This window comes from Empidonax traillii, unplaced genomic scaffold (genome assembly GCF_003031625.1).
Source record: "Empidonax traillii isolate 1590-97213 ecotype Southwest subspecies unplaced genomic scaffold, ASM303162v1 scaffold6:size4315531, whole genome shotgun sequence".
Lineage (NCBI taxonomy): Eukaryota > Metazoa > Chordata > Aves > Passeriformes > Tyrannidae > Empidonax > Empidonax traillii.
This window is the reverse complement of record NW_020955199.1, coordinates 3,044,300-3,057,262: the sequence shown is the minus strand read 5'-3', so window position 1 is coordinate 3,057,262 and position 12,963 is coordinate 3,044,300. Positions and strand designations below refer to the sequence as shown.

General features: G+C 43.8%; 1 protein-coding gene across 4 annotated transcripts in view; it reads left to right on the top strand.

Moving 5' to 3' along the window:
• The first annotated feature begins 11,957 nt into the window (after nucleotides 1–11,957).
• The window catches only part of SSBP2 (single stranded DNA binding protein 2), a 130,899-nt gene continuing 129,893 nt past the window's right edge, over nucleotides 11,958–12,963 (top strand). For all 4 annotated transcript variants that reach the window (XM_027881103.1, XM_027881081.1, XM_027881092.1 and 1 more), the window contains exon 1: nucleotides 11,958–12,109. In XM_027881103.1, coding sequence (XP_027736904.1) covers nucleotides 12,051–12,109 — 59 coding nt within the window. In that variant the 5' untranslated portion in view covers nucleotides 11,958–12,050. The remainder of the gene's footprint in view (nucleotides 12,110–12,963) is intronic.

The window sequence follows — 12,963 nt, the reverse complement described above, 5'->3', positions numbered from 1 at the left end:
TATATATATATATATATATATATATATATATATATATATATATATATATATATATATAAAAGCTTATATATATATATACATATATATATATATATATATAAGACCCAGAAATTCTATCGCATCAGCATCTGGACATTTTCCTTTGTTCCTTCTCTGAAATTATGTCTGTTTGTCAATATTTTTTCTAAGGGTGATGCCTTCAGAAGAAGATGTGAAACCACAGCAGAATATTTTATGTAATGCTGTAGTGTCTTTTTTCCTTGACATGCAGGAACAAACCAGTCTTAGGATAGTTTGAAATTTGAAAAGGGCTTTGATGAGAGTCCTTAATGCATGTAACTGCTCAGAGAAGGGAATTTTTAGGACTTGTTGGGAACTTGGGCACTAAACCCAGGATTCATAAAAGATTATTTCTGCAAAAACAATTGCTGACAAATAGAATAGTGGGACAGAAATATAACTGGAAAAGGGTTTAAAAAAAGGGAATACAACATGTATTATTGAGTGAGGGAGGAGATTCCTTAAGGATGAGCCAGGTGTGTTGCAGGAGGGAATGTGCCCACAGCCTGCCTTGTTTGCTTCTCTCCAAACACGCTTGGTCAGCAGCTGCTCCTCCCCTGCCAGGTCCTGGGAAGTGAAGGGATGGTCTCTGATTTGCAGTCAAGCAATTCCTCAGTGCCTTGGAGAGCCATTGTATCCATACCCAGACACACAGGCAGCCCTTCTGTGGAAAAACGGGTACGTAATTGTATAATCATTTCTATGGTGACGAGTGAGAACATAACTTTGAGACGTTCAGAATAATAATGTGCCTAAGCAAGGGCATATTTTAAAACCCGCTGCTTGTGTATGAAAAGGTCCTGTGCAACTTCTGGCAGTCAGGAGAGACACTCTGCCATAAACCTCCTCACGGTAGCCTGGAAATTAATTTCCAAAACCACAACTGACCATGGAGCAATGTTAGCAGTAGTTTTTTTGCTGAGCCTTTTGTGGTAAACAACATTGTTGGCTGAGCAAGGAGTGACTGCACTTCAAAATGAAGAGCCAGGCCTAGAGGCAAGTGAAGAAACACTGCTCCAGCATCCTTCATTCTGGGTTACACTGACCCTTGAATCCCCACACCAAGAGCAGAACAGGAGAATTTTACATGCAGTACCACTCAGGTTCATCTGCTTGCCTGAACTGCTTCTGAAAAATAAGTCCTAAAATATTTCCAGTAAGTCAGTGTAAAGATGGGCTTCAAGCCCGCTGTCAGCAGATAATAATAGTTTACAACCAGTAAACAAATGCTTTTGGTAACTTGGGTCTGAGTGTGAGACTTCCTTGGGAAATCCAAATTCAAATTCAAATTGGAAGACAAAGACCAAAACATATATATATATATATATACATATATATATATAATTTTCAGGGTAAGATTCACCAGGTTATTTTTAAAAGGAATAGCAAAAGGAATAGAAAGGAAAAAAATAGAAACAAATATGAACGAACAGAGTGAATATTGCCTTCCCCAAGTTTTTTTTGCTTTGGCCTAGTCATTTTAGCTCAAGTCTTGACATGGCTGGCTCCTAATGTTCACTAAAACAACAAATATAGCACATATCTTAAAGTCTAATGTGCTTCTCATTAAGTAAGACATTCTCTGTGTTTCAGATAGCTTGGACAATGTCACTAAACTTGTCAGATTTCCCTTCTGTTTCTCATAAACTCACACAATACAGTTGAGTTAGGCTTCATACTGATGCAGAGAAACATCCAGATCCATCCAAAAGATTGTTTACGTTGACATCAGAGGAGATGGAAAACAAATTATGACATTTGTATTTGTATTACGAGCCAGATACTGCTGGAGACTCAGAAATCAGGAACAACATTCTGATTGGATGCTTGCATTTGTAAATCCATTTTTAATTTTTAAGCAGACCTAATCTGAGAACCTTAAAACAGTTTATTAGTCCCCTACTGCTCTGACTTCCATCTGGTCCACGTACTTCTTGAATGAGAAGACTGCTGGGGAATGGCTGTTGAAGATCTGTATATATGTGGTAGATTCACTGGAAGGGGTTAAGAGAAAGATTTTCTTCATAGTTTCCCTCATGTCTGCTTCCAAAAAATGCAAGTTTGTTGTTTCTTTGTTCCTTAGCAATAATTCCTAGTCCTACACTGTCCTAAATGGTCCTGGTTTCAATGGGAAACACGATCAGACAACATGATCAGACCTGCCACATCTGAATTTAGAGTGTATAGTTTCCCCAGACATGGCAAGCACCTATGGAGGTGAAAGGGGATTCATAATAGTCAGTGAAAGAGGAAAAAAAAGTCCCACTGGAAAAAAAAAAAAAAAGAGATTTCTTAAAATTGATTTTAAACAATCAGCATGCAAGGAGAAAGAGAAATATAATCTAAACCAGCCTCTCTTTATTATTGTGTATTTCTTTGTAGGATTAATTTGTCATTTCCATTAACATGAAAGTTACCTTTAATACTGACAGCTTTTTAGAAAAAAGGGCTGTGTTTGTCAGGATTGAATATGCTCAAACCGCAGAATCAAATCCAGAACAATTCGCACGAACAGCCACTGATTGAGGATGGAAAAGTGGAGTGTTTGGGAAGTCACACTGCTGCCTACTCCTCATTCCCCTTAAGGCAATGAGAAATCAAAAACTCTTTAAAGAATGGTAGTCTTGCAACAGGAAATTTAGTGTTAAAGGCTCCCTTGGTTTTCCAGGCAGCTGAGAGATCTTCTCCTAGTGAAACATTTTTATGCCCACAGTAATAGATAACACTTTTTCCATTCTAAGGTGGGCCACTTCAGGCTTACAAGAAATTTGAATATGCTGAATGCTTAAAACCTGAGGTATCACCCAGATTTTTGCCAAGAACACATAAAATAATGCAGGTCTTAAGAACCACAAATATACATCTCACCAGTCTGGCATGTCAGCACGCTGGAAAAGGCTCAATATTGGGACTGACTGAAAAATGGCATCAGAAGGACCAGCAGGAAAGGACCATGCAGGAAAATTAAGGTGGTCTCTTTAAGAGAAGGCTCACAATCAGACAGAGATGCCAGTCTCAGGATTTCTACAAGGGTTTTGTGCTGGGCAAAGAGTAATAACAAACTAAAGAACTTTTGGCATTTCAACTTTATTGAAAAAGGGTACAAAGGAACCACCTCTGGATATTGTAAAACTCACAAATAAATTCTTTACAGCTGCACGAAGAAAGATAACAATGAGAGACTGGTATTTCATTCCTAGCACAGTAAAAAATCCTATTATAGCCAATGCAGTTATGGGTGCACCAGCTGTATTCTGGGAATTCTATATAAATCCTGCCTGTTTCTGAACCAAAACCCCTGAGGCCAGTGTGCAAGATTAAAAACCCCCTCTCTTCCATACAGATGCCTTTCCACATCCCTGGTTTGTTGGCCAGTGTCTGAATTAAGTAAGTTGACATAATGGGACATGATGCCCTCCCAGGCCACAGAGGTGGTTTTCCAGACCTGCCTTCCTGCCCTGCACTCATGTTTGGTAGCAACAGTCATATAAAAAATGCATGTCTTCCTTCCTCGCTGAAATCCATACCTTGGGATGCACTAGTCAGACATATCTTGTGCTGCTGGAAGAATGTTTTGGAGTTGTTCGGGTGTGGGGGTTTTGTTTGTTTGTTTTGTTTTTTGTTTTTTGTTTTTTGTTTTTTTTAAGAGCCAAAGAAAATGAAGGGAAAAAATAGGAAAGAAAAGGAAATGGAAGAAATAAAAATATCTCTGCTTCTCAAGGTCACTTTTAAATCATCAAGGGAAAAAGGTTACCACAGGTCAGGAGGCAAGCATCACAAAGCTGGGCTATAAATTTTGACCATAAAAGAAGGATATTTTAAATGACACAATTTGCCTTAAACTTCAGGCTCCTCCCTCCTCAGATATCCTAGGAAAACACCATGCCAAGCAGAAAGAATGTGGAGAACTCAACAGGAGAGAACTTATGGGAGAAGGCTCCGTTTGTTACACAGCCTGAAGGCATCTTTGTTCCCTCATTCAGGACCCGGTTTTCTAACGATCTCTGTTCCAGCCACTCGGACCAGGGCTTGGTTCTCCTCACAGACCCACAGCACCACATTTCTTTGGACAGAAAGACCACCTGGGGAGAAACCAAGTGGCTTCAGCCCTGAGAACCGCACTCTGCCTGTGCAAACAGATCTCTCACAAGAGGTCAGAGGATTCAGCTCTCTACCAACACTGGGCTTAGATATGGGAAGCACAGCTCAAACACCAGCAAAGAAGTCATCAGCATGGTTCAAATTGTTCAAATATACCATTTACATGCATAAATGGAGAAGAAGAAAGCCTTTTAGAACTTAGTTGAGTCCCATGGCTTCTGTGGGCTCTCAACAGGCTCTCACATCCCTTTGCATGCCAAGAGCTCCTTCGTGCTAGAAAGCCCAAAAAGGGTTAACTTTATGTTTACCTTAGATCTAGAGATGCCACTTTGGGGTTGTCCTCTCTTATCCATAATATCGGATTTCCAGCAGTTGGCTTAAATGAAGAAGTGTCCCTTAATGTAAAAAAGTGGTGATGTGCTAAATCTCAGTAATTAACTTCAATTTCTTGCTGAACTTGTTTGGGAAGCCAGGATGGACCCGAAGTAGATATACACCACTGTGTATATCTATATACAGACACTGTGCTGCTGTTTACTTCTCCTAAAGTTCAGTCATTTGTGCCAATTCATTCTCAATAAACATTTATTACTTTTTTTCCCTTAGAAGCCAGAAGTGATTATTTCCATACCTTCCCCTGGCATGGTGATGGCATGGCACTTAATAACTATTTTGGAAGGAAAGTCTGCAGATTCATGTGGTATTAGTTTCTCAGTTAAATAAATAATTACAGATACATCAATGCATCTGATTTTTTCTATCCAGAATATTTACAGGTTGGTGTCATATGACACTCACTGCAGTCATTAAATGGGATTTTGAAAAACTGGGCTTTACTCCTGATTTTGTAGTTCATTCCGGACTTCAACAAAGGCAGTTTCGGGATAAGGACCTCGGAGAAGGAAATGATGAAGCAGAAGTACAGATAAGAAAGGAGAGAGAAAGGAGAAGAGTTTGTTCTTTCCATTAATATTAAACTGTCCATTTCCCAGCTGCAGGCTCATGAAAAGGAGACTTCTTGGTGATTACCCAGTAATTCAAACCTTACAAACCCACCTCGGAACACACAAAGACAAGGTAAAAAAAGGATTTTTTTATTGCAGTTTCATGAAACCTGATCCCCAGCAGAGCTTGAAGAATTCACTAAGCTTTTGAACACATATGCACACTGGTATCGATTTCTTTTTTTATTTCTTCCTTACCAGATGAACAATATATATGAACGATGTCATGTGCGTGTCTGTGTGTGTATGAGTTAAGAGAAATAAAACATATATAAGTATAAATAAATGAATAATGCTGTGATTTCCTTCCTTGCTTTTAACACTGCTATTGGCCAGCTGGTATAACTGATGTGATACGTACCAGTGTTTTTAATCATCACCACTCTCTCCTTGGGCCACAGGTCCAAAACAGGGCAAAATTTTCTCACTTTTCAAAACATCTATTCTTAACTGAAACTGAAAACCTCAAGTAGTTCACAAAATGTAGAAGAAGCTGCAATCTTGGTGTTGAAAACAAATGAAGTAACACTCAGTTATCAGAGTCCACCAGCACATTTTGTACTGACTGAGAAGAAAAGCAACACCACAGACAATTGTTCTGTTTTCTATGATTCTTGAGATCCAGAGAAACTAGCTCCTTGCAATATCAAGCCCACAGAACAGGCTGGAATGATCTCCATCTTCTAGGGGGTATACACCTCAACGAAGGCAGAAAAGCTGCACAGAGCAGCTGTAGGTTTGGATGGGCTGATATGGTACAGCACTTAATTCACCAATATGTGCTCAGTAAATATGTGGAGAGAGAGAGAGAGTACCATTTTATTCATCTTTTGAGTTAAGTATGAACTTCTAATGTAAAGACCAACCCAGAGAATAGAACATCATACATGTTTGTTTTATAAAACTGTGTAAAGGTTTGCCAAGGCTGTCAAAGTATGACGGGCTTTGGGCCATTTATTTTCCCAGATCTTCACTCTGAGCATTGCTGCTTGCCTTGGAATCTCTTTTTTATGAACAGAATTCAATATATGTAAAAATCTTGAGCACTCTGAAAAGGATATTTGCCCTAATCGTGGCTAACTCTTGGCTAAAGTCAAAGTCTTTCTGCTGTTATACTGGTGCAACCTAAGTCCTGGCAGGCCTACAGCCCATGACAGGCAACCTCCTCAGTACAGCTTCACAAAATTGCATTTTGAGTAATCCTAAACCCAAAAGAAACAAATGTGTTAAATAAGCCTGTTGAAGTCGACAGCAGTCTGCATATGACAAACCAACTCAGGAATTATCAGCAGCTCCATACTGTGATCAACCTTTTCCTGCAACATATTGCTGAGGGTAGTGACCCTGAAAATAAAAGCAATTTTGATTTTGCTAATGTGATTTCTGGTTGGGCTTTTTTTTTTTTTTTTTTTTTTTTTAACACAGCACTAACTGCTAAAAGTGGCAGCGAAGGCAGTGTAGCAGTAAAGTCCTTTGTCACAAATCCCTGCACCCACATCATGTTAAGATAGATCTGCTCATGAAGAGCTTTGTGTGGAATTGGGGTCCCATTTAGCCTCACATCCACTTATATCCCCAGTTCTAGAGCTGTTTTTCTTCTGGTCATTGCCACACACAGCACAAAGAACCACATTCCTGATGTGACACATCACTGAACCAGCAATGGTGACTTTCATCTATCCTTCAAATGATTAATAACAGAGGCTATGTACTTTTTTTTCTTACTTCCCCCCCCCCCCCCAAACTGGGTTGTCTGCTAAAGCACAGTTTTAGTCAAATGGCTTAAAACAACCAGCTAAACAGTGACCTCACATGCCACGGGTGTTTATGTATATGTCAGAAATAATTTTAATCCGATTATTAACTAAATTTCAGGGAAAAAAGAGTGGCAATGACAGTTCTAGAAGTAAAAATATGTGATTGGAGAGAGAAGGGAGACTGTTTCTGAACTTTTCTTCATGAGAGACAACACGAGTTTTCTTAGCGAGCACCAAAAACACACACGTGAGTGTCCGTGTGTGAGAGCCCCTCCAGTGGAAACAGCATCAGGGAGAGCTGAAACCACATGAAACACCAGAGAACGAAGTCGTGACAGCTAAAGTGGAGGAAACCAGTACACACAAATGTGTGTTTTTTCCACTGTAGGTTTCAGACTGTGTGCCCTTTATTGATAATTTCCCCTATTCTGAATTGCACATGTTTGCAAACTGGGAGCCTGAGCACTCACATGTGTAATCAAACCTTGTATCACAGCCAATGAGAGCAATAAAGGTTTACTCTCACCAAGTTTTGTTTCTAAACTGGTCATATTTGTGTGGCCTCTTCGTGGACGAACTGTGTAACAGGAGGCTGCAAAATCATCTTTGCTCCTTCTCCAAAGCCAGAAGAAAATTTTGGTTTTCACTGGAAAAAGAAAGTGAAAGGGGCTATTGGATTATTAGTAAGCCTTTCTCTGAGACTCAGAATCACAGAATATATGGAAGGGACCCATAAGGATCATCCATCCCTACCCTGAACTCTAAGTACTTTCATTTCCTCCTGAGTAGAAAAGTGGGGCAAATAAACGTTTTGTTTGGACCCACATATTCCTCCTACCTTCATTCTGCAGTAACAATTGAGGACTCATCTCACTTACCTGAGGAATTCTTACTCATCTGTATGGCAAAAGAATGGAATTCTCAGAGTGAGTCTCATAGTTAGACACTCCACAGGAAGATTAAACATTCTACAGAAGGAAGGAGGATTTTTCAGGAAGGCTTCAAAGCTGCCTCGGTCATATATCTGTTGAAAAAGACTAAACAAAAGCATCCCTTTTCCATGGTATCTTGTCCAAAAAATCTTCCCAGCTACACAACAATAAGTATAGATAACTAGAATTAAAATAAGGGAGTACCATTTACTGACTTAATTTCCTGAATAGCCCTTTGTTAGGAGCTGTGTGAAATCTGCCAGTTAGATTAATCAATGATTTTGAAAATCAACAGAATGGACAGAAATATAAAGTAATTGTACATATTATTGCACCAGGAAAATCATGATTCTGTAATATAAGTGACATTGTTTAAGTGAGTCCTACACAGCCACATAAGTAATGTTTCACTGCAGATATCCTTAACATTAATCCATACTGTAACTAGCTGCAGCAAGACAGAGGGGGGAAAAAACCCCCACCCACTTTGTAGCTATCCTATATCTCAGACAGGGTGATAACAGAACATAACATAACATAACATATGCTTTAAAATGATAAAGACTTCCCAGAATAAGATGCAGTTTCCAGAAAAATAAATACACACACAAACAAAAGCAAAATCCTGTAATAATTGAATAATTGCAGCTTTCTGTATCAAAAAAAAAAGTTAAAGGGGAAAAAAAATCCAGCCCAAACCAGCCCTTTTCAGTGGCTTAGCTGGTCAACACTCTTATACACAAAGCCTAGTGCTCTTCCCTAAAACCTAGGAATTAATCAGCATTATGTAAGAGATTTTTATAACACTCTAAAAATACATTGTGAATTCCTTTCCAATGTCGATTTGAGAAGCTTTAAAGTACTGCCACCCTTATCCCCTTTTTTACCAAAGACTGGATCTTCATTTCTGATACTGGAAACTTAAATTTTGTCTCAGTAGTTGTGCCTCAAATCTCATTAATTACAGGGTTGGCCTCATGAGATACAACTGCTGCTTCTGAGAGCAGTGTTTGTGCTCAGAACGACTGGAGCAAGGGCAGGCATACACGGATATTATACGAGTATCCACACTCTCAGAAAGAACTAATGACACATCAAACTTGGTTAGACTCTTTTGGTGTTTTTTGTTAATTTACCTGCTTAATAAGCAAACTTTTGCATTCACGTGATGAAATTTTGTTAGTGGGGTGCTGGTATATAATACTTACTGATATCATTCCTCCAAAGGCAGTGGTAACATCAGCTGGGCAAACCCACAGCAGTGCCCTGCAAGCACCTTATTCCTTTTTGTGCTCTAGTTTTCATATGCATAATAAATAACTGTTAGCACTATTTCTGCATTTTTCCACTGAAGGATCTCTAAGCAAAATTACAAAGTCATCACCTGAATTTTAATGGCAGCTTGGGAAGCAGACCTGTAAAGACAAGGGAGTTTTACCAGCCTCACTGGGAACGGGGCCATCCTGATCCTGTCTCAGTGTCCAGCCCTGCCCTCCTGAAGTTCCTCCCGCTCTGCCCCAGATCACATCTTGATCTGCGAGCACACAAGTCATTTGGGGTCCTTCAGACCAAAATAAATCACAGAAATGCAAATAAATCACATGAAAAACGGGAACAAAGCATTTTTAGCTGTGCTGCATATCGAAAGGACATTAATAGCTATCTCACCATCACATTTTTAGGAAACACCTCAACATTGTCCTTTTCAAGAACAAAACTCCCCTTCCAGGGCTGACACAACACAGATACAGCCATCTTCTCAAAATATCCCCCTTCCCTCCCTCCCCCCACGAACCACAAATAAATCAACCAAAGCAATTGAGGCAAACAAAACAACAGATTTCGAGGATTGTCTTGACCGGGAAGGATTTCACCACGGTTATCAGTCTGGTGTGAAAGCCTTACTAAAACCACGGGTCAGGGTGGCAGCATAAAGCCTTGAACAAGAGAAACTCATTGTATCTGATAGAGTGATAATGGCTCTTCCCCAAGGGCAAGCAAATATTCGGATGGAAACTGTATTCTGGATTACAATGATCTGTACCTGTGTAATTTACCTTTGTAGTTTGGCCAAGGATATCCACGCTCACTCCTTTCCTTCCCACATCAAATCTCCTTTCTTATGCCTTACTTACAACCCAAGTCTTTTTTTTGTTCTATGCCCTGATTCTTTCCCAGCATTTCTTTGCACCATTTTCTGCTGCCCATGGTCACCCTGAATGCCATCAGCTTCATATCCAACCTAAATTCCATGGTACAACACATGTAAGCATTATTCTGCCTAAATGAGGCCAAAACTCCTCCCATCGGTTCACGTTTCATTAACTTCTCATATTCTCCTCCTTGTCTTTCCCCACTTTTATCACCCAAATTCCTCTTGCACTGTGCTTGGGCTTTGCTTCCTCATTTCCTCCTCCTTAATTTCCTCTGTGAGCTTTTCCTACCCTTTTATCCTTCCCCCCGTCTTTTTCTGTTTTCCCTCTTTCTCCTCACACCACAACCCACTGTTGCCACCTTGTTCGTTGTTCTTCCTCTGGTCTCATCGGTGTAATTTGGGAGCCTTGATCTCACCAGGGTGGCTGATGTCAGCCTTATTTACTTCTCTCCCTATATTCACTCCAACCACTCTCTCCCAGTGTTAATAATAAAAAAAAAATTAAAAAATGAGGTATAAGCCTAAGACAACCAACTTTAGCACAAAATGTTGTGGTGTGCTCTAATCTGATGAATTACTGTGGCGGGTTGCAACAGCACAGACATCCCACACAACCCACATCGTGTAGGGAACTGCTATAAGCACCTCGGATTCTCCAGCCTCCCTTACTTCTTCCTGTTGTCTCTGCTGACATCGCTAATTTGTTCCAGTCGCTCATCAATACTCTTATTTATGCCCCTCCCCCCCCCTCAATTTCACCTCATCGACCATTCCCTTCGCTCTGGCAGCTCAAAATCCAGAGGATGTTTTTTTTTTTCCCTTTGCAGCTCCAGCAATGATAAACAGATGCTGGTGGTCCACGTCTGGCACAACTTCCCTCCTCCAATCTTGGTTGGGGTTTTTTTTGTGGCGCTGGTTGCCCGTGACCTTTGCCTGCCGACAGGACGTGGAGATGGGCACATTTACAACCTGGCCCGACCTGAGAAAGGGCTTGACATTAAATACAAAACATTAAACTACTAAAAGCCCCCACCCAGGAGTTACGCACGTGAGTGGGTTTACAAGGTTAGTCGCACTTTAAACATAACCAGATATCAAAACCTGCACAATTTGGGACTGTGGTTTAGGAGGAAGAAAAAAAAAATCAAGCAATAAATGGCCCCAGTGGCTGCTCCCTTCCTACCACCTCTTGTGAGCACGCAATTATTGCGATATAACTGTAAAGAAAAAAATCAAAGCATTTCCTCGAATTTTCTTTAGAGACAGTGGGGCAGTTTCGTTTTTTGTTTTCTTTTTTTTTTTTTTTTTACCTTTTTTTTTTTTTTTTTTTTTTTAGCCTCTCTAAAAAGTCACGCTGCTTTGGTGCAGGAAATGTTTCCTCCCCACCTCCAGCTGCCTAAGGCCGGTCCCGGCACTCACCCTCCCGTCGCAAAGGAGGAAGGTCCCTCCCCTCGTGGGGCAACAGGGGGACCCTCGGTGGGGTGGGACCCGCTGTCGGGGGGGACCCTCGGGGCTGTGTTTGGCCGGGGTGGGGTGTCCCCGTGAGGGCTGAGAGCGGATGATGTGGGGGAGGAGAGGGCAAGGAGTGCCCCCCGCCCTGGTGGGGGCGCGGGGGGTGGTCGGGGGGTCTCAGTGCGCGGGTGGGAGGCCGCGGACACGGGGCTGGCAGCGAATCCGGTCCGCAGTTTGCGTCTCTCCTTGGCGCTCCCCCATCGGCGGCGGCAGCGGCGGCGGCAGCGGCGGCGGGCGGACGGCCGGCGCCGGGAACAGCCGGTTGTTTAAAAATCCTTCTAGAACCGTTTCTAATTCCCCCTTGCGCCGGGGAGAGGCGGCGAGAGCGGCGCGGAGCAGGGGCGGGGGGGGCCGGGGGCGGGGCGGGGGGCCCGCTCGGCCCCTCCGTGCGCCCCGTCCATCACGGCGCCGGGGGCGGGCCCGGCCAATGGCGCGCGCGAGTGGCGCGGTCGCCGTGGCGACGGGGCCGGTCCCGGGGAGGCGGTGATGGGTTGACAGGTGCGTGACAGTCGGGAGCTTCTCCGCAGGCATGTACGGCAAAGGCAAGAGCAACAGCAGCGTCCCGTCTGACAGCCAGGCCAGGGAGAAGTGAGTACGCGCCCCACACGAACCCCCGCGCAAACCGCCGCGCACCCCGCAACTAAACTTTGTGGCGCAGCCCCCCCTGCCCTCAACCCCCCCCCGGGCCGGACCCCGCGGAGTGCGGGGGTAGCGCCCGCACTCGGGGGTCCCGGCCCTGCGGGGTCGCGGAGCGCCCCATCCAGGGTGGTCCTGCGAGGGTCCCAGCCACCCCATCGCCGGCCCGTCAGGGTGCGGGACAGCCCCGCTAACAAAGAGCCCTGCGCGGGGGGCTGCGGGTCCCGCCGCGTCCCAACTCGCCGCCTCGCAACTTTTGGCCGGCCCCGCATTGTCGGCGCCCGGGCGACTCGGGCGCACACAAAGGGGGTGCGAGCATCGGGGGTGCCTAGCGCGACCCCTGGCCTGGGTCCGGCCGGGCCCTGCCGCCTAACAAAACTACTGTTAGTATTATTATTGTTATTATTATCCTTTATTTGTAATCGCGCTTAAAACCCCCCATCCGAGCCGCGCTCTGGGAGCTCCGTCCCCGCCGCCCGCGGGTATCCCGACGGGGAGCGCTGGGGATGCCCCGGCCCGCGAGGGAACTGGGGGGAAGACCGGGTTTTTCGGAATGGACGGCGGCTCCTCAAGTTGTCCTGTGGTGTCAGCGACTCGGCGTGACCGGGGCTGGTTTGTCACTGCGGTGGAGGGGGAGGAAAAGCTCCTTGCGAGGAGGAGGAGAAGGAGGGGGACGAAGTGTGTCGGAGGTGAGAAGGTCGGAGGCAGGCTGCGCGGGGGGTCCGGACGTGCAAACCTCCGTCGAGAGCCCGGGTTTGCACCTTTCTGGTCCGAAAATCGCATCGCTCCGGAGGTGGTTCAGCACC